The sequence below is a fragment of the Pseudophryne corroboree genome, chromosome 5, assembly GCF_028390025.1.
Source record: "Pseudophryne corroboree isolate aPseCor3 chromosome 5, aPseCor3.hap2, whole genome shotgun sequence".
NCBI lineage: Eukaryota > Metazoa > Chordata > Amphibia > Anura > Myobatrachidae > Pseudophryne > Pseudophryne corroboree.
The window spans coordinates 585,683,373-585,706,712 of NC_086448.1; the positions used below are offsets into that span (position 1 = coordinate 585,683,373).

The window sequence follows — 23,340 nt, forward strand, 5'->3', positions numbered from 1 at the left end:
TAATAATGAAATTGAAAATGCACATACTGTACTGTAAATATGTGCTCAGGATTAAGTTGTTGCTTTCTGTTGGGATTTAATACAATTATTGTGCCTTAACTTCAGGACAATCAGTTTGAACTGAAAATACAAAGTATACAGTATATTCAAATTAGACAGAAAAAAAAAAAAACAGAATGTATGTCCTTAAATAAAAAGTAGCATACAAAATAAAATGGCAAGAGCACCGCGCCAAACTACAGTACTTGAAAATGAAGTCTAAGCCTGCATAAATTAGACTGAATTGTATTCATTGTTTTATACTGTATGTTGTGTTACACTATGTGTGAATGGAGCCAGGTGGATCCAGTAGGTACCAACAGATTCCATGATATACTCCATAAGGGGAAGATGTATAAAAACTTTGAAAGATATAAAGTGGAAAGGACAAAGTATCAATCAATCAATCAGCCTCAAACTGACATTTTACAGGCTGTATTTGACATGACAGAAGCTGATTGGTTGATATGTTATCTCTCTCCATTTTATCTCTTCCAAGGTGTGATACAATTCCCCATTTATGAGCTACTATTACTGTACATCAGTCCCTAGGGTACCCAGCCAACCAGAAGCATCTCAATTATTAGTGTTATTAGTGCTAGGTCGTTGACATTGAACATGGTGGGACATTCATTACTAATAGTTGTCCATGTTGTGCCAACAGTCCCAATTGGTCCTGAGCATAACATCATCCAAAGATACTATTACAGGTTTAAACTGTGCTACATTCCAGATCACCAGATACTGTAGAAGTGTGATTTTGATTCTTTATGCAAACTGGGAAAAAGAAACATCACTTGGTCAGTTATCAAGTTTAAAAAAATCAAAACATATATATAAAAATACTGTAAATAACAGTGTTATTATCGTAGTAATAATAATAATAATAATAATAATAATAATGATGAAAACATATATTGAGTAATCATAATGAATATATGAATTTACATACTTTCAAATAGTTGTCAAAATGTAACATTACACACAAAGGGCCCGTTTCATGTTTGTATGGAATTACACAGCTGCAAGGACGCAGATTTGCAATTCCATATAATTAAAAGTGCAATGCAGCAGGAGGCATCTGTAGGAGATAGATGCCTCCTGTTAGCATTAGCGAGAATCCAAGTGCTGCATCTGAGGACATCATGACCATTGTGACCATCGGTTAATATCACGTAATTTGGATCTGTTTTTGTTCCTACAGTATTATTATCCTCAGTAACATTATTTTCCAGTCATTTCCAGTGAATTTTGACCACTTCACAGCTCATATTGTTTACCAACATTGGCCAAAGGCTGCCTTGCAAAACTACTATAAGCAACAGAGAAGTGGCACAAACACTCGGCAGTTATTTCTGTTTAAAAATGTCACACAATATCAGCTCATCCCCACTGGAATCCACCATTAAATTCTCTGTACTTTGATGTAATTAGAGGGAAAGGACTTCTTTGTGGAATTTGTGGTTAATTTTTATGAACATCAGCTTTTCCACATTTTTAGGAAGAAGCCTCCTATGCAGATCGCATACAAGGGTCCTGGCTGCTCTACACACTTTCTGAGTACAAACTAGAGGGTGAGCAGCTTCAGTAAAGCAAAGCTACTTTGCACAAGGGGCTCCAATTAGCTTTTTTCATCCCAGTAGTCAAAGGGACTCTCTGACATGCTAACTTTTACTCTGTCATTAAAATTATCATCCACTAATCTATTGATTGGTTACTGTATCATATTGAGTCATGGTGGAGGTGTCAATAATTTTGGCAAATTCTTGCAGGCCTGATCAGATGTCATAATGTTGCTTCACTCTGGTGTGCAGAGTAGATTCATCCTTATCACAAGTTGTTCTCTGGGAAAAGGTTAGGTTTTTCCTGGCAACAGTTGCAGTAGGAACTAAAGCAGGGGACTTTGTCATGTTATGTGCCACTTGAGTTTACAACTTGCTCACAAAGAGCTCTTTGAAGACCTGTGCCAGTTGTAAAGAAAGACATTACATACACCTTAAAAGTAGGATCAAGCATGGACGCCAAAATGTAGTGATCTGATTTGAAGATGTTGACAACCATTTGATCCTGGAAAAGCTAATAAAGAATTTGATATACAAGTCTAACATACTTAGGGGAATTGCTTTATTTCATCTCCTCCTTCAGTTTCTCTAGCTGCTTTTCCAGTAGTTTCATTAAGGGGATCACCCTCAGGGTGAAAGTATCTGAACTCACTTCATTGGTTGCTACATCAAATGGTTTCAGTAGCTTGCATAAAATGAACAGTATTCTCCACTGTGCTAGACTAAGGTACATTTATTTTCCTTTCCCATTATCATGATGTGCTGTGTATACTTGGATGGGTTGTTGCTGTTCCTCCATTCAATTTGCCATACTTCAGTTGGTGGCATGGCAAAATGATTCGTTCTTGCAACCACTGCAATCTTCTACATGCAGTTGCTGAATGGCAAAAATTTCCATCAGTTTTTCAGGCCACAAATGCATCTCCTGCATGCCCCGGTCATTTTTGAAAAAGTCTGTACCACTAAGTTTACTGTGTGTGCAAAACATTGGGTAGGTTCAAATTCACCCATTTGTAATGCTCTCACAATATAAGATGTGTTATCAGAAAGGATAAATGTTGAGGAGTGTTTTAACAGTGTAAGACACTTTGCTATGACATCACTGAGTTTTTCTAACTGGTTGACACTGGTCTGCCTCTTAGTGAAGCTGGTGATATATAAAGTAGCCTGCGTGTGAATGAGCTGGCATTTTGTGTTACATACTGCTGCTACTGGTGTTGTTGAAGAAGGTGATACACCCATCCAGTGTGCTGTCACAGTTATGTAATCTTTAGTTTGTATCTGTGATTAAGTGGATAGTGGGTACAATGGTATTTTTTTTAGGCTAACAATTAGTTGTTTGTTTATCCTCCTGGGAAAAGGCGAAGTATTGCTGTCCTGGTAAAATGGAACCAGGATGGGATTTGGTAGTGGGGACATAGGACCTCCATTAACTGTCTAAAGCCAGATATACTAATAGCGGATATTGGATTAGATCTAATACTAGCATGGCCATCAAGGCTTCAGTAAATCACTGTTAAACTGGATGGCAGCTTTCATACTTGCTTCCTCTTTCAAAGTATCGTTTCACAGTCAATTGTTTGAAAATATTAGTCTTTTTGGTCCCTTCTTGGATGAAGATTCACCCCCAGCAGCAGCAGCCTTAGCATGCAAGGATTTTTCTGGGGAAACCTAGATGGGGTAAACCTTGCAAATTGTTAGCAGGTCTACCTCTAAACATTAATGAGGAGATTGATGATGAAAGGCATGACAATGGCCTACTGTTTTTTATCATGGACAAGAGCTGCTGCCACTGGTGGTTGACTTTCTTTGACACAAGCAACATCCTCATCATCAACGTCCTCATCATAAAAATCCTCTTTAGCATCAGATACACAAATATGTGCCTCACCCTATTGCACAGTAACATCCTCAATTTTTATTTCATCATCTTTACTTATAATGCGTCTAGAGGGTGCAGAAATGGCAGAAGGAGGCTTCTCTACGAGTATAGTGTCAGAAATGTCAGACTCTCACATAGCTAACATAGACACCCTAGACTGTGAACAAACAAAATATACAACAATTTGGGAGGCATATAACCCTAGGCGCTTATATATAGTAAGAAGAACAATGTCTGTATGCAATACGTTCCTGTTTAAGAATATATTCCAACGTCAATCCTTAGATGAGCTCTACGCTTGATTCTCATTCAGGGTGATGAAAAGAAAAAACAAACAAAAAAAAAATAGTGTGATACAGTTTTTTTTATAGATGTTTAAATATATAAACGAAAAAGAGGATAAGGTGGTTTTAAGCGACCAGTGGTGTCTAATACTAATAGGAGACTCAAATTTAAAAGAAAACATTTTTAATAAAACTAATATGCACCAATAAAAGCAAATAAAATAGTAGCCCTAGTACAAGGAGCCTAGAAAAGTTACTAAAACTGTATATAAGACATAAGTTAGTATAAAATTAGTAATACAAACTTAAATAAGACAAGAGGAAAAAACGTCCTAAAAGTAAAAAATTGGACATAAGATCAGCATAAAAAGTATACAAATAAGGTTCTTAGCTTTTTGAGAGGGTATGTATCATAGCACCCAACGCGTTTCGTCCTATCTGGACTTCCGGCGTCCGGCACGTGACATCACCCGCGATCCGGACAGGAAGTCTGGGACTTTGAACTGTATCAGTGCTTTTTATAAACTTTAACACACAGAAAACAGTTATCTACAAAGCGTTTTTACTCAGCATAGTGATACTATGCTATAGGAGTATTGCCATTACGTTTTAAATGTTTAAACAATATATGAAATCTGACACCTGTTAATTGACAGGAAGTGATGTAGCTATCACTTCCTTACTAATACAGGTATATATAGATGAGCTGTCCCAGTTGTTTGTCACCCCTTGATGAAGTCCAGATAGGACGAAACGCGTTGGGTGCTATGATACATACCCTCTCAAAAAGCTAAGAACCTTATTTGTATACTTTTTATGCTGATCTTATGTTCAATTTTTTACTTTTAGGACGTTTTTTCCTCTTGTCTTATTTATGTTCGTATTACTAATTTTATACTAACTTATGTCTTATATACAGTTTTAGTAACTTTTCTTGGCTCCTTGTACTAGGGCTACTATTTTATTTGCTTTTATTGGTGCATATTAGATTTATTAAAAATATTTTCTTTTAAATTTGAGTCTCCTATTAGTATTAGACACCACTGGTCGCTTAAAACCACCTTATCCTCTTTTTCGTTTACACTATACATGAAGCACCTTACCAATGCTTCTTTCTTTAAGGTGTAGCTGACGCCCGAATATTATAAAGGGAGTGTCTAGAAAAAGGAGACTTTTTTGCTCATTTATAAATATCCTGGACTACATTCTAGTATAATTTGGTATCGCGGTTAAGCGACGATAAGCTTTCCCCCATCAATCTACTATTAGTTTAAATATATAAGTGCACCAAGACTCTCTTTTGCACCTATACAGTATATGGATAATTACAAATATTAAACAAAGTGTGAAGACTTCACAATAAACAGTGCAACCGTGTAATAAACAATTTCCTCTAAGTGCTTGAAGTTTCTTTCTAGTGTCTTATTCCAAATGCAGTTGAAGTGATAAAGGCGCACCCCACTCACTATGATAATGAAGTGGAGTAAGCTCATAAAGGTATCTTTGATCAAGAAAAAAAAGCGTACCCCACTCACAGTGCAATATACGATTTGAAGCTTATCAAGGTATCCTTTCTTGTTGTGTATTGTTTTTAGATGTGTGATGGCATTTGAGGGTGGTGAATAATCCAGGGCAGCTAAACATAGCGTCAGTGTAGCAGGGATTCTTCATTTTTTTCTGTTTCACTGTGAACAGAGATTTGTGAACACACAGTTTGAGCTTCAGCCTTAGTGTTCTTTTTTTTTTTTTTTTTGGACGCTGATTTGTCTGTTTTAAAGGTGACATCTTTACTAGACTCATAGGTTAAATTTACTAAGATGGGAGTTCTACTGTATTTAAGATGGGATGTTGGGCCTAATTCAGAGTTGATCGCAGCAGAAAATTTGTTAGCAGTTGGGCAAAACCATGTGGGTAATTCTGAGTTGATCGCAGCAGGATTTTTGTTAGCAGTTGGGCAAAACCATGGGGGTAATTCCAAGTTGATCGCAGCAGGAAAATTTTTAGCAGTTGGGCAAAACCATGTGCACTGCAGGGGAGGCAGATATAACATTTGCAGAGAGAGTTAGATTTGGGTGTGGTGTGTTCAATCTGCAATCTAATTTGCAGTATAAAAATAAAGCAGACAGTATTTACCCTGCACAGAAATAAAATAACCGACCCAAATCTAACTCTTTCTGCACATGTTATATCCGCCTCCCCTGCAGTGCACATGGTTTTGCCCAACTGCTAAAAAATTTACTGCTGCGATCAACTTGGAATTACCCCCATGGTTTTGCCCAACTGCTAACAAAAATCCTGCTGCGATCAACTCAGAATTACCCCCCATGTGTACTGCGGGGGGGGGGGGGGGGGGCAGATATAACATGTGCAGAGAGAGTTAGCTTTAGGTGGGGTCTGAAATTTAAATTGCAGTGTAAAAGTAAAGCAGCCAGTATTTACCCTGCACAGAAACAAAATAACCCACCCAAATCTAACTCTCTCTGCAAATGTTATATCTTCCACACCTGCAGTGCACATGGTTTTGCCCAACTGCTAACAAATTTGCTGCTGTGATCAACTCTGAATTACCCCTGTTGCCCATAGTAACCAATCAGATTCTCATTTATTTAGCACCTTCTAGAAGATAATACCTGAAATCTGATTGGTTGCTATGGGCAACATCCCATCTCAAATAGAACTCCCATCTTAGTAAATTTACCCCAGAGTGGCAAGGTGTTACCTCATCATCATCATATGAAGTTACAGAAGAAGATGCCTGACTGAGTTGGGTCCCAGCTTCCGCTATAGGCATTCTTCAAGTGCATGAAACAGTAGCACTAGCAGGACCACTACTCACAAAGACCATGGTCTGAGAATTTTATAGTAACTGCATGTGGTGTATGGCATGTTGTCAATTTTTAATTTTTCATCTGTAAACATTTCCTTTCATATTAGAGGTGATGTTTTCTTTAACATTTTGAAATATTTAGATTTCAGGTTTCCTTTCTTAAACTTTGTGTCCCCTGAACACTTATAGTAATGGTGGCACACTGGCACCTAATGAATGTTATTATTTTACAACATAATACCTGAACAACACATGCATTTTTTTTTCTTTTTCTTTACATACTGCTGTGACTCACTGTAATTATAGTAATGGTGGCACACTGGCACCTAATGAACGTTATTATTTTACAACATAATACCTGAACAACACACACACACATTTTTTTTCTTTTTCTTTACATACTGCTGTGACCCACTGTGATTATATTAATGGTGGCACACTGGCACCTAATGAACATTATTCTTTTTTACAGTACTTGAACAAACATACATTTTATTTGATTCTAACACTGCAGTAAGTAACGGTGGCACCTACTAAACATAATTTATTGCAGTATAGTGCCTGAATGACAACACATACTGTACATTCATTTTTTATAACATTGTAGTTAGTAGCAGTGGCCCCTGCAAAATGTTATTTTTTTAAGTACATTGCCCAACTAACACTTTTTTAACACTGCAGTAAGTAATGTTGTTGTGGGGGCAGGCTGCGGTGGCTGCGTGACATCACATGCAGATGCTGCGACCCAGAATGCATGCAGGTAAGGAGCTACTTGGCGGGTGCGAAAGCATAGCTGCTGTGTGATGTTTTCGAACCCGTGCTGAGGGGCTGGGGGGGGGGGCTGACATGCGGGGCTGACTAGCCCTGTGCTGGGTGCCCCCTCGCATGTCAGAGAAACTGTTCATAGATGTGCTAAATTATGCACATCTACGGTCGGCTCTGAATCACCCCCAATGTCTGAACAACTACAAATGTTTTATGTATTTTAACACTGCAAAACATACCAGTGGCACATATATAATTTTTATAATGATGATTTGTTTAACATTGACACAGTCACAGTGCTGCCACAGCCCTTCACTGATTACACTGACACAGTAGCCCACAGCCATTAATCTACACTGACAGTCACACTGCAGCCCACAGCCCTTCACTGGTGACACTGACAGACTGACACAGCCCACAGTTCTTAACCACTTGGCTGGCATGGTCGCATCAGATGTGACCATACCAGCAAGTGTTTTATCTGAGCTGGTCGCACAGTATGCGACCAGTCAGATAAACAGTGTTAGCAGCTGCAGGGAAGACAAACTTCCCACTGCTGCTGCTCTCAGAGGGACCGGAAGGTCCTTTTGCCTCCCTGCACTCTCCCCTCAGTGTTGCCGTGCTGCCAATCATTGCTGGACCCCCCACCCAGTGTAAACCCCCCCCCACAAGCCCCCCCCCCCAACCCCCCTGTGTACCTGTCAGCTGTCTTGGGGTAAAAAGATGTTACCAATGTTCCAATGTTATCGATCTTCCTGACCAATGTTCCGATGTTTTGAGATAAATTATATGTAGAATTTTTTTTTCATTTTTTTAACTAAAATCCTTTTGGATAAGATTAAATTCATGTTCTTCACCTAATTCACTCATTTAAAAAAAACTGACAATTTCGGAGCGGTTTTTGGGGAAAAAAATCATCAGTTAAGTGGTTAATCTTCACTGACAATCACACTGCAGCCCACAGCCCTTCAATTATGACCGGTGAGATGTGGTGATGTCAATGGCTGGTGAGGTTTACACACACACATACATACCTCCCAACTATCCGGAATTTTGCGGGACAGTCCCATTTGTTTGGGACTGTCCCGCTGTTCCACCTATGGGTTGCACTTTCCTGTGGTTGGGGGGGCAGTTGGGAGGCTCCTATCAGTCGCTGCTCTGCCTAGCACAGCAGCAGTTAATAGACGCTGTGCATATGTGCACGCATCTATTCACAGGAGTCAGAGGGACAGGGGGCATACCAGCAGCTCACAGAATGCTGGGAATGCCCCTTCAATGACAACATTGGGAGGAGTGGCTTGCGGTCTCGGCATCCCTATGAAGCCATGCCCCCTTTCCCTGAGGTCACGTCCCCTTTTCGGGTGCAGATTATTTCTAAGTTATAAATATCTTCTTTGTATTATTCTGACAATTTTCATACTCATAACTCTGGAGTATGACTTCCTATATCCCCATGATGTGTGGTAGGGTGAGGAAGGTGAGGCAGAGCCTTTCCTATATACTAAAATATGAGAAATACAAAGAATATATTAGAAATATCTTCTTTGAATTATTCTAATCATTTTCATAGTCAAATCTCTGGAGCATAGAGTCTATGGCAGGTGAGGCAGTGCCTCCCCTGTCTACCTTTTTGTACATCTCTAATCTCTAAAACTCAACAAATTTCCAGCAGTATATATTGCTGTACCAGTGTATGATGTCCACATGAATCCTTTGGCTCATATATTGTATGCAAATCTGGCTTTGGTACTACCCAGTGCCTCCTGGGCCATTTACCTCACCACATGTGCCTGCTATATCCTGACCACACATCACTTCAGATGACGGACATTGACACAGTCACAGAGATTGCTGCAGCCCACAGCCGTAGTTCTTTGATGATGATAATCATAAACGTTCAGGGTAGCTGCGCACTAAGTATAATCTTGTCGGATGTACTGCTGCACTGAAGGCAACCAAACCTGTGTACAAAAAAGCCTGTTCTGTGTTCTAAGAATAGATCAATAGAACGAGAGAACACTGGTTTCTATTTTATGCTGAACTTTTCTAGTGGTTATGAAAGTTTCAAAGTATCACAAAACATACAGTATCAATATACAATAAACAGTGTAACATTCAAAGTATTGTTACTGTAGGTGCTTGTGCTGCAGATGTACACCTGCTTCTTTGTTCTTAGCAAGGAACAAAAAGTCACTTAATGAATGCCATTCTGTTATATTTGTAAACAAAAACAAAAAATCAATAAAAATGAAAAAGGAAGAAAAGATACTGAGTAAAAATTAAGTGAGAAAGAACACGAAAAGTAGTGCTGAAGAAAAAATAATAAATTGTAAAGAAAAAATGAAATGAAAATTGAATGAATGGATAGACAGTATGAAGTCTTTTTGGATAGGGAACTTGCTTCTCTATCCCCTTTGTACTAAAACAATAAGTATATATGATAAAAAAAAGTTGCAGACTGCGGCGTCCCGCTGGTCTGTGGAATACCTTCTGTGCACAGTGTTGTAGCTGATCCTGAGTTGGTCACTTCACGGCACTTCCTGGGGATTCGGGAGCGAGTATAGTTTGGGTGGGCAGTTAATCATGGTTGGGGTCTCCAGACTGCTCCTCCTCTCTTCTCTGATCGGTGCCCTGTTGTGCACCTTGTTACAGACACTCCAATGGCTTCGGCACTTTCTGGGGGATGGATACTGCCTTTGTAGGGGATGTTAGTGGTGCAGACTCTGCGGAACTTCGTGCCATGCACGCTCTCCACATACAGAGACTCACAGCACCACTCAATTGATGATAATAACACTGAGTATGATACAGTTGCCCAAATCCCTTAATCACAGTCACAATCACTGCAACCCACAGCCAACACCCTAACACTCCAGCGTCCTGTGTGAAATGGCACCTGGACAACAAGAGAGGGGCTTTTGCTGAATCCAAAACACACAAGATACAACGCCGGGAAGATTACATTTTGTCTCATTTTTGGATACGAGCTTGGCAGGAAAGACCAAGGCTGAGTACGGAAATACTCATAAACCAGAAGTTCGGGTGGTTTTAGTTTCCTTGGAAACTGAACTGCACATCTCTAATAATTACTGGAGGGTTCTCAAGCATGATGGAATATAAAATGTAATGTTTTTCGTCTCCATGTTTAAGAAATAGGCTCCTAATATTTGTTACTGTATATAGAAAGATGGAAATATTTACCAAGTTTAGTGTTAATGAAACTTTACAGTACCATCTATATAAATCTTGTACCACTTCTATTGGATTATGTCAATATTTCACATGTATTAATTGTGTTACCAAGGTTATGTTTCCTTTCCTTTATCATGTGGGGGTCTATTCATGTAGAGAATGAAAAATGATTTGTTACTTATCACTGTACATTGCATCAGTTCGATGCAATATATAGCTTTGGTAAGTAGCAATACATGCATACTCACCTCGGCAATGCGATCCAGTATCCAAGGCTCTAGTGGTGATGTCTTCAGCTCTGGCCCCCTCTGCGCAGAGTGAAGTCAGCCATTGGGCCCTTCTGCGCATACACTGCAGGCTGAGCTCCCAGGAGGCTGCATGGGCTACTGGGAGGTCAGGGGGTGGAGCCAGTGCTGGGGGCCGGGCAGAAAGCAAGCATGCATTGAGCTTTCCTGCTGTTTCCGCACCAAAGTTCAGATTATGCGATCTTGAGATTTGAACTCCATGGAGAAGGGGAAAGCTGAGCTGCCCATTCCTTCATAAATCACACTAACCATACAAAATATGGTGATGCGGTTCAGGCAAGGAGCGGAGGTGCCGCTGGAGAAGTCAGGAACTTCTCCACAGTAACCCAATCTGTGAATAGCCCAAAGCAGAGAAAATCCCTGTTTACGGCAAAACAGGGCTTCTTTCTGCTTTATGAATAGACCCCATTGTCTTCCATTATCTCATACAACGTGGGTGTAAGAAACATCACATATGTCCCATGGGCATCATTTAGAGTTTTAATGGTGTAAGCATATGCATTTTCATACTGCACATAGGTATTTCTATCTAGATTTGACAGAATCTTGGTATTGCTGTCTAATAATTGTTATATAGAAAAATGGAAATATTTACAGTACCAGTTCTCTAAGTTTAGTGTTAATGAAACTTTACAGTACCATCCATATAAATCTTGTACCACTTGTATTGGATTACGTAAATATTTCACATTTATTAATAGTGTTCCCAAGGATATTTTTTCTATCCTTTATCATGTGGGGGTCTATTTATCTAGAAAATGAAAAATTAATTGTTACTTATCACTATACATTGCGTCAGTTTGATGTGTCATATAGCTCTGGTAAGTAGCAATTCATGTTACTTATGACCCAAAGACCCTTGGATGAATCACCAGATGCACTGTTTAATTTATCTTTTAGTGGTACTGAATGCCTGTTGTAAATATATGTGGTGATCATGATGACAATGACAATTGCAACACTATCTGCTTCTTATTGGCTGTATTCATACTGAAGCCACCAACAAAGAGCAATTCATTTACAGTATTTGTGCTACAGCAATGTTATATCAAGTCACAGCTGTCTATTCAGATTTCTTATTAACCATTCCATTTGAACAGAGAACATTATTTCCATTGGATTTATAAAACTCTAAACAACTGATGTGCAGGACTTTGCATTTCATTACATTTCATATGGGAAATGCAATATTAGTATTATTTACTTTTTCTCTTTTGTGTATGACATGTTACTACATTATACTGTGTATGAATAGGGTATTATGACATTCTTATTTACTACTTATATTGTTAAACAGAATTTCAGATATCATGGGGAATTTAGATTGTTATCTACTGCACACTGGGGCAGGGATTCATGTGAATATTTAAATATTATCTTTCAGGAGTTGGGATTGATATGCCGGAATTTAAGATGACGGTCAGAATACCGACCACAGCATCCCAATTTTGAGTATCCTGACAACGCCCAGTGGCCCCCTAACCCTCCCTTCCAGAAGCCTAAACCTAACCCCCCCACCACTGCAGCGCAGCCCAACCCTCCCCCCCGCCCCGCAGCTTAACCCTAACCCATCCAGGAGTGCGTAAACCTAACCCTCCCTCCCTGCAGCCTAAACCTAATCCCTCAACCACTGCAGTGCAGCCTAACCCTCCTCCCCCCCCCCCCCGCAGCCTAACCCTAACCCATCCAGGGGGGGGGGGGGAAACCTAATCCCTCCAGCCTACAGCCTAAACCTAACCCCTCCAGCCTGCAGCCTAACCCTCATCCCATAGCCAAAACCTAACCCCCAAGCCTGCAGCCTAACCCTCCTCCCACAGCCGAAACCTAACACCCACCCACAACACATGTCTTACTTGTTAGATGGGCCTGCCATGCTCGTTTGGCATCCCGGCGGTTGGGATTCCAGCACCGAGCGTGTGACCCTATTCGGGATGCCAGTGTTGGCAGTCTGAGTGGAGTCAAGATTCCGGTGTTGGTCTTTTGACTGCTGGGATCCTGACCGGATCCCATCTTTAAGGCACTACATAATATGTAATCACTGTATAAGTAACTATTAATAAATACATACTACTGTACTGTGTTTATAATTGGATCTTGAGGTAACTTTAAATTGATATCAGTTACACACATAAGTACGCATTCTGGCAAAATAATATTTTACATGTATGATTAGGGTATAAATTGTTTCCAACTCTACATGATGTCCACAATAAGGGGTGGTATTCATGTGATCGCCGTTCAGCTGACCGACAGTCACATGACCTCCTCCACCAGCCCGATGGGTCACTGTCCCGATGGTCGGCATGCCGACCAACAGGGACTATTTCCACTCGTGGGTGTCCACGACACCCATAGAGTGGGAATAGAACCCGTGGCGACCGCAGGTCGCCACCGAGCCCGCAGAATGGCGAGCGCAGCGAGCCCTCAAGGGGCTTGCTGCACTCGCCCCTCCCCGCCGGGATACCGGCGTCGGTATGCTGCCGGGATCCCGGCGTCGGTAAGCTGACCGGCGGTCAGGAGACCGCCGGTCACCCGTACTTCACCCCACAATAAGTGCTCTTGTTGTATGCATTGAAAACCTAAATGTGCTGCATTTTCAAGTATGGTGTTAAATAGTAGATTTGGAATAGAACAGGCTAATCATTTAGAGGGCTACTTATTAAACATGATGCTTTTGGATGTGTATTCTTATTTCTATTTTATTAAAATGTACAGATTTTTGCTGCATCATTTTTTGGAATTATTGTATCTTTTAATTAATAAGTAATTATGTACTAGATTATGCTTAATGGAATTGCAGAGCAGTTATATACTAACCATGCACTTATTTTCATTTTTCCCTTGTGTAGCGTACTATTTTAATTTTCACTATTACTTGTATTTGTTGGAAGTTGAGTGCGATACTGCGCTGTCCTAATAAAATGTCTCCTCTGGAGTAAACTTCATTCCCTAACCAAGATGGCTGGCCAGCAGTGGCAGTTTTAGATGCGGGCTAGCATGGCGGGTGGCTGGGACACTGCAGCCTGAGGTCACTAATGCAGTTTCCCCACCATGGCCATCAGTGCAAACCCCTCCCCCCTGGCCGCACCCTGACAACCCCTGCCCCCTCCCACTCACTTTTGCCCAGATTCATGCTGGGTGGAAGTAAGGGAAGAGAGCATGAAGCCAGGAGACCTACTGTACAGGAGGAGCCAGGTTCACTTCATGGACAGGAGCCACCGCAGGATGATGAGTGAAAGAAACACACACACTTTCACTCTCTCTCTCTATAGAGGGGCTTTACCTGTGCATAATGGACTACCTGGTGCAATATGTTTAAGGAGCTACATGCCACAATGTGTATAATGGGCTACTTGGTGCAATGTGTATAAGGGGCTACCTCGCACAGTGTGAATAAGGGACTACCTGGCGCAATGTGTATAAGGGACTACGTGGCACAATGTGTCTATGGGGCTACCTTGCGCAATTTGTTTAATGGGCTACCTGGTGCAATGTGTATAAGGAGATACCAGGGGCAATGTGTATAAGAGGCTACCAGGTGCACACAAAATTGATCAAAAATTGACCAAACAGTGACAAAAATCTATCAAAATAAACCCAAATCGACTTTTAATAAATATACTCCCAAGTTCCATTGTGCTTCATGAGCAATTTTGTATGTGTTTATAACTAACCTGTGTATTTAAAGTCACAGCTCAGTATTTGTATTACATTTTGAGTGGTGTTTTGCTTCATCTGAAATGCGAATTAGACACAAAATGAGTTGAACAATATGGTATGTTACACTTCTCATGCAGCTCAACTGCGCCGGGTATTTCACACTGTATGGCTTATTGAGCCTAGGTGTATGAGGACTCATCTGTATGGCTTTTGATGGTGGGGTGAGTCAAACCCATTAACAAGGAAATTTAATAAAAGTGTATACAGTGGTCTAGTAAATATGCACTGTAAGAATGGTCATTTTCTGCAAAATCTGAAACATGTCAGATTTAATATAGTATATGTTTTTAAATGCCACAATTTTGTATTATTTTTTAAACTTTTCTATTTTTTTTATTTTAATAGATCCAGATTTTAAAGACCTTGGAGTTCTTAAACCATTACCTGGTTAGTAGCTTTATCCAGCTGTTTATTTTATTTATTTATAAAAAAAAAAATTCTATCTATCTATCTATCTATCTATCTATCTATCTATCTATCAATCTATCTATCTATCTATCTATCTATCTATCTATCTATCTATCTATCTATCTATCTATCTATCCATCCAGAGTTGGACTGGCCCACAGGGAACAGGGGAAACTACCGGTGGGCCCCAATGCCTGGGCCCCCCACCTCCTCTAAGGAATCTGGTTCCAGACTGTGCACTTGAATTATACATTATACATATATTACCTTATACTGCACAGGACTATGGTGTATTTTATAGAGTCCATTTCCGTTATTAATCTGGTACATTATAATGCATGCACTTTTTTTCTCTCTCACTCCCATACTCCAGTTAGTGAGACAAAATTTCAGATTATTACGTATAGTTTCAGATATCACTTATAATTGTCTTTTGAACTTCCTCTGCATCAATTCAGGGGCATTGCTAATAGCGAAAATCTCCTTGCATACCACTATTAGGATTAATAGTATGTACTGGGAATATGCACTATTATAAGAAATCTTAAGATATCTGTGTAGTTTCATACTTTTATTCAATAGGCACAGATAAACCCGCCTCTCTCATCCACTGTCCGCTGTATTAAATTATATGACAGTGGACAGCAGAAGACGGGCTCTGAACCTATACGTTTCCTGAAACTTACTGGTTCGGTACTCTCTCATTCTGACGACAGTTAAATAACTATCCTGCAATGCTTAAAGTAACAGGATAACTGTGAGTATTAATGGACAGCAGAAGTACCCTAACAGGTATATGTCAATAACCATACATTCTCTCTTCACAATCTATGTGATATTACTGCCATATCTCACTGGCTACGCCCAATCTCGTCTGATCTTGGAAGCTAAGCAGTGATTAGCCTGATCAGTACCTGGATGGGAGACTTCCTGGGAATATTAGGAGCAGTAATAAATATCTCTGTGTGAAAAGTAGAGGTGGTGGAGCAACCTTTGACCATTACCACTTTTCATTCCTAATTTTCCTCCTTCTTATAGAATTTTCCTTCTGATCATACACTCATCTAGAGTTCTTTGGCATATTGCTATTTTTGACTCATAAATTTCTAGATTTTGAAATAGCAGATTAATCGTTACCAGGACACACCATTATAACAGGCATTGGAAGAATTTTCTCCTATGCAGAAACAGATTTCTTAATATTTTCATCTCAGGTGTCACTGTCACCACAAATAATAATATCATTTGGAAAATTATTACTCCAAAATTATTACTTCTTAAAGTGAGAATTATTTATTATTATATTTTTTCTCCTTAAATGTTATAAACTATATGTGTGTTGAACTGTGTACCATAAATTTTATCATGCTATAATTAAAAGTTAAGTTTTAGTTTTTCAAGCGTGCCCCAACACAGAGTCTCTCTTTTTCTTTTGCTAACATTAACATTATAATGCATGCACTAGCAGTATTTACTGTGTATATTTATCAACGGTTAGCCAAGCCTCTGAAGTTTGATCACACCCTTAAACATGGGCCCCTACAAATGCAACCCCTGGTGGGCCCTTTATGCCCCAGTCCAACACTCTATCTATCTATCTATCTATCTATCTATCTATCTATCTATCTATCTATCTATCCTATTTTAGATATATATGTATCTATTTTACAGTATGCTCAAGTGTATTTTAAATAATACATTCTGCTTTTTTTGTTATTTTGTAATTATAGTTTGTGAATTTGAAATAGGAGGACCAGAAGGAATAATAGAATCTCTGCAAATCATTAAAGAAGGAAAGGCTTCTGCAGATGAGGCAGTTGATTGCAAATGGTATATTCGGGCACCACCACGGTCAAAGGTCAGTTGTGTTATTAAAAGAAGCATGTACAGTACTCACACTCTTCAATACAAGACCAGCATTTTCACACAGCATCAACAAACTTTTTCTTGTTATTGAAATATGGAGATTTTCATTTTGAGATTAATTTATGATGTAAATCAGGGATGGGGAACCTTTGGCCCTCCAGCTGTTTTTGAACTACACATCCCAGCATTCCCTGCAAAACTGTAGCAAGGCATGCTCGTATGTGTAGTTCAACAACAGCTGTAAGGTCAAAGGTTCCCCACCCCCGATGTTAATGAACATGTTCAGATAGAAGAGAAAAAACTGAGTGTCGTCTCAAATACATAGAAAGCCCAAACTTACTGTAACCAGAATATCAACCAACTTGTTATGCAGCCAGAAACATTCTAAGAATCAAATAGCAAATGCCCTTTGTGCAAGTCTAGAATACATTAAAAAAAATATGGTTCTTAAAAAAATGAAGTTATAGTAACAGACAAAAAGTTTACATTCTCACCTCAATTTCCAAAGTGGATTTGATCTAATGTGATCCTTGGAATAATCAATTCTTCACTAATCAACTCCATTACAATTCACCACAAAAGGAAAATTCTGTATATACTGTATAATGGTATCCAACAATGTGGTTGCTGAAATTGATAAGTTGTGCTACATTATGTGCTCAGGTACAATATGTGCAACAAGTGCTTTGAAATGTCCCACTGTCAGGCCCGGGTGTTTTTGTGAATCCGTTAACCCGGAACCAACCACAGGTGTAGGTGCTGGGGTATGAAGAAAGCAGGGAGGACAAAGAAAGTTCCGCTTCATATATTTATTAAATAACAATTCAGTAAGGAGTTAAATGACTAGTTGTTAATCATCATTATACTGAAGTATTGCAAGAATGGCAGAAATAATATGCAAGAGAAAACTCAAAAATAAATAAAAGAAATGTTCATGGATACATATGCAAAAGCAAGCTGAAGAATAAATGTTGGATTGTCCAAATATAAACAAGCTTTGATGCAGAACTGCAGATTGTGTTTAACTGGTTAATGCAGACATGGTGAATTAACTGTAAGAATTTGCAATGGAGTTTTGAGGGTTAACTGAGAGACTGTGATGAATTATCCTTGTAATGACAACATAGCAAATAAAAAGTACTGAATTGGGTTACTTGCGGGTTCCGGAGATCACTGTGAAACTGTAGTAGAAGACAAGGTGATGAATGGGTTAAATGCAGAGTTGAACAAACGAACAGCTGAGAGAAACAGAATCCTCCAGACTTTGAATGATAGGCAGACTGACAAGGTAACCTCATGCAGGACACTGGGAATCCAACTATTTCCAATAGGAGTGCAATTAACTGACAGCACAGCAGAGAGCCGGTGGATCTTTCAGCAGTGAAGGCTGCAGACGGACCTCTGGGAACGGAGGCGATATCTGGACCACGGGAATCACACAGGAATGCACGGAGAGAGCTCAGAGCTAGAGCACAGCTTTGATACAACAAAGCACTGGCCCAGAGTGACATAATCCCAGCCTACTTAAAGGCAGCACAAGCACGGGATTGGCTTACACCTGCCCACAGGTGTTTTCACAAGTGCTCAGTATTAGCTATTTGGTCTCCAACATGGCCACCTCCTATACAGCAGACACACCGCAGTGCCTTAGGCCATTTGGTCCCCGCACTCACAGTTCCCAGACTCTGCATTACCTGTGCCATTGATCACGCCGTGTCCCCACACGGGCGCACAGCACCGCGAGCAACCGCACTGGCAACGGATGAACCCCAGAACCCGCAAAGGTGAGAGACCGGTTCGTGACAGTACCCCCTCTTCTACGGGTGGTCTCCGAACACCTTTGAACCTTGTCAGGATTTTTGGAGAAGTATTTCTGTACCAGTCTTGGAGCATGAACATCTTCAGAGAAAACCCAGGATCTCTCCTCCGGACCGTAACCCTTCCAGTCGACCAGAAACTGTAAACGTCCATATCGGGAACGTGAGTCCACAATCTCTTTAACTTCAAATTCCTCATTCTGCAAAGAGTGAACTTTAGGAGATTTGGACTGGGTAGTACGGAACTTATTGAGAATCAAAGGCTTCAGTAAAGATGTATGAAAGGCGTTAGGAATTCTCAAAGACGGTGGCAGCTTGACTTTGTATGACACAGGGTTGAGTACCTTTACAATGGGAAATGGACCAATAAACCTGGGAGCAAATTTCTTAGAAGGAACTTTGAACTTGAGATTGCGCGTAGAAATCCAAACTTGGTCTCCCACTTTGTAATTCGGTACAGCTTTACGTTTTCTATCTGCAAAAGATTTATAACGAGCAGAAGTTTTGACCAAGGACTTACGTACACAACTCCAGATGCTAGATAGACGTTGAAGCTCTTGATCTGCCGCTGGGACCTCTAGGGCTGGCAATGGATGAAACTCTGGCACACGAGGATGAAAGCCGAAGTTAATATAAAAGGGCGTAGATTCTGAAGATGAATGGAAGAGATTATTATGAGCAAATTCTGCCAATGGAAGGTAGTCAACCCAGTCATCCTGTGAGGACGATATATATAGCCGGAGAAATGTTTCAAGGTCTTGGTTGACTCTCTCAGTTTGTCCATCTGTCTGAGGATGATATGCAGAAGAAAAGTTCAACTTGACATTTAAAGATGAACAAAGCGACCTCCAAAACTTGGCCACAAACTGTGTTCCCCGATCAGAGATAATTTCTCGAGGAAGGCCATGCAACTTGAAGATTTCAGAGATGAACAATCTGGCTAGTAAAGGGGCTGATGGTAACCCAGTTAATGAAATGAAATGTGCCATTTTCGAAAATCGATCCACTATCACCCAAATGGTATTTCGCCCTTTTGATGGAGGTAGATCGGTCACGAAATCCATTGAGATATGAGTCCATGGTTGTTTGGGTATGGATAGTGGATGTAGTAGACCTGGTGGAGAACTTCTTGGACTCTTATGTTGGGCACATTTAGGACATGCTGCTATAAACTCTTGGACATCGGCTTTGAGACGTGGCCACCAATAAGACTGTTGAATAAATTTGAGAGTCTTTAGAACCCCAGGATGACCCATGAAGGAAGAGGAGTGAGCCCAGGTAAGCAGCCGTTTTCGAAGACTTGTGGCGACAAAGGTCTTGCCAAGCGGAGGAACTGGAGAGGTTCGAGTCATTAAAAAGGACGTAGGATTCACAATGGCTTGATTCGTGGTAGCATCATTTAATTCAGAAGAAGCAAAGGACCGGGAAAGGACATCTGCCTTTTTGTTCTGAGACCCTGGACGATAGGTGAGTTTGAAATCAAATCGTGAGAAGAAAAGCGCCCATCGAGCTTGTCGTGGATTCAAACACTGAGCTGACTGCAGATACAGAAGATTCTTATGATCAGTATAAACTGTAATGCGATGTTGAGCTCCTTCTAGAAGGTATCTCCACTCCTCAAATGCCAACTTGATGGCAAGTAACTCTTGCTCACCGATTGCATAATTACGTTCTGCCGGGAGGAACTTACGGGAGAAATATCCACAGGGATGGACCTTTTTATCTTCAAAGACTTGTGACAACACAGCTCCTACTGCTTCTGTAGATGCATCCACCTCTAGTAGAAAGGGACGATTCAAATCAGGCTGTCGAAGAATGGGGGCTGACACAAAGGCTTGCTTTAAATCAGAGAAGGCTTTGATTGCTTCAGAAGACCAGTTCGTAGGATTTGCTCCTTTGCGAGTTAGGGCTGTGATGGGAGCAGCTAACGTAGAATAATTCTTGATGAATCTCCTATAGAAATTCGCAAAGCCAAGAAATCGCTGAATCCCCTTGAGAGTTGAAGGAGTGGACCAATCTCGGATAGCTTGTACCTTACCTGGATCCATACATAGCTCTGATCCAGAAATGATGTAACCAAGGAACGGTATGGAAGATACTTCAAAAGTGCACTTCTCTAACTTACAATAAAGTTGATTTTTCCTCAGACGTGTCAGTACCTCTTTAACTTGGTGACGGTGAGACTTTAGATCCTTAGAGAATATTAGGATATCATCCAGGTACACTACTAGACACTTGTAGAGAAGATCACGAAAAAGTTCATTCACATAGCTTTGAAAAACTGCAGGTGCATTACAAAGACCAAAGGGCATTACGAGGTATTCGTAATGCCCATCCCGGGTATTAAAAGCAGTCTTCCACTCGTCCCCTGCACGGATGCGGATTAAATTGTAGGCCCCTCGGAGATCCAGTTTTGTAAACACAGTAGCTCCCTTTACCCGGTCAAATAATTCTGTAATTAAGGGTAATGGATACTTGTTTTTCACAGTGATCTCATTGAGTCCACGGTACTCTATGCATGGTCGTAACCCACCGTCCTTCTTCTTAACGAAAAAGAATCCGGCTCCTGCAGGTGAAGAAGATGGTCTGATAAATCCTTTGATTAGATTTTCCTGTATATAGTCAGACATAGCTTGCGTCTCTGGGATGGATAGCGGATAAACTCGTCCCCTAGGAGGGGTTTTGCCTGGAACCAGGACGATTGGGCAGTCCCATTCGCGGTGAGGAGGTAGAGAGTCTGCTGCTTGTTTACTGAAAACATCTGCAAAAGATTGATACACCGGAGGTAGGTCGGGAAGGCTAATTGACCGGAGAGGTACAATTGAGGCTAAACAGTCCTTGGTACAAGATTTACCCCACGAAAGGACTTCCATGGTTTGCCAATTGAGTTGAGGATTATGTTTCTGCAGCCAAGGTAAACCAAGTATCACATCTTGAGAGGCTTTGGGAATCACGTAGAAGGAGAGGTATTCGGAATGGAGCACACCAACTTTCATCTTGAGACATACGGTTCGATGAGTAATTATACCATCTGGAATTCGACTTCCATCCACTGCTGTAACGGCAACTGCTGCTTCCAGAGGTATGGTTTGAACTTTAGACCGCATGACAAAGGCTGAGGAGATGAAGTTCTCGGCTGCCCCGGAATCTAGGAGAGCTGAAACTTTCACTGTAGAACTTGGAACTTCTAATTGAATAGACAAGGTCGGCTCTTTCCCAGAACGTGATTCTAGAGTAACTCCTAGCTTAACCTCTCTTGAATAAGCTAGGAGCGAGAGTTTCCCGGTCGGAGTTTGCAGAATTTAACTAAGTGTTCGGAGGACCCACAGTACATGCAGAGGTTACCCTGTCGACGATGAAGTCGTTCCTCTTCTGTGAGGCGAGAGCGCCCAATCTGCATAGGTTCTTCTGTCGTTACCGGAGACTGTGAAGAAGAGTCTTGTCGAGGCCTAGGATGATAACGTGGACTGGATCGCTCTGCCCTATATTTCTCTAAACATCGCTCCCTGTAGCGTAGGTCAAGTTTGTTACAGAGAGAAATCAATTCATCCAGTTTAGTTGGCACGTCCCGGATAGTTAAATCATCCTTGATTCTCTCTGAAAGTCCATTCCAAAACGCGGCGATCAGGGCCTTCTCATTCCAGTTTAACTCTGAAGACAACGTGCGAAACTGAATAATATATTGACTGACAGGACGTAAACCTTGACGTAGACGGAGAATCTCCAAGGATGCTGAGGTGGTCCTGCCTGGTTCGTCAAAGATTCTCCGGAAGGAAGATACGAACTCTTTGTAATTAGAGAGGATAGGATCACCTCTCTCCCATAATGGTGATGCCCACTCCAGAGCCTGACCAGAGAGGAGGGCAATAATATATGCGACCTTAGAACGAGCTGATGGGAAACTGGCGGACATCAGTTCGAACTGGATCTCGCATTGATTCAGGAATCCTCTGCAAAGTTTTGGAGTCCCGTCAAACTTACTTGGAGAGGGTAACTGCAAGCGGGACGTAGGCAGCATCACAGGAGAAGCTGTAGTGGTAACTGGGACAACCGGAGTTGGAATCTGAACTTGAGACGTTTTAATAGCTGTATGAAGAGTCTCTAAACGGTCTGCCATAGTTTGCATAAACTGCACTATTTGTGTCTGTATAGACTCCTGGTTTTCCAGACGGGAAAGGATATCTGACGTAGCACCGCCTCCTGCGAATTGGTCACTTGACGGATCCATGTGGCCAGTGCTTACTGTCAGGCCCGGGTGTTTTTGTGAATCCGTTAACCCGGAACCAACCACAGGTGTAGGTGCTGGGGTATGAAGAAAGCAGGGAGGACAAAGAAAGTTCCGCTTCATATATTTATTAAATAACAATTCAGTAAGGAGTTAAATGACTAGTTGTTAATCATCATTATACTGAAGTATTGCAAGAATGGCAGAAATAATATGCAAGAGAAAACTCAAAAATAAATAAAAGAAATGTTCATGGAAACATATGCAAAAGCAAGCTGAAGAATAAATGTTGGATTGTCCAAATATAAACAAGCTTTGATGCAGAACTGCAGATTGTGTTTAACTGGTTAATGCAGACATGGTGAATTAACTGTAAGAATTTGCAATGGAGTTTTGAGGGTTAACTGAGAGACTGTGATGAATTATCCTTGTAATGACAACATAGCAA

General features: G+C 40.7%; 1 protein-coding gene and 1 pseudogene across 1 annotated transcript in view; both read left to right on the forward strand.

The window, feature by feature from the left end:
- Window positions 1-23,340, forward strand: part of NETO1 (neuropilin and tolloid like 1) — a 285,056-nt gene that overhangs the window by 136,040 nt on the left and 125,676 nt on the right. Inside the window, exons 5-6 of the mRNA XM_063924971.1 lie at window positions 14,922-14,963; window positions 16,715-16,842. Of these exons, the coding sequence (XP_063781041.1) occupies window positions 14,922-14,963; window positions 16,715-16,842 (170 nt within the window). The remainder of the gene's footprint in view (window positions 1-14,921; window positions 14,964-16,714; window positions 16,843-23,340) is intronic.
- Window positions 15,821-15,939, forward strand: LOC134931110 (5S ribosomal RNA; annotated as a pseudogene).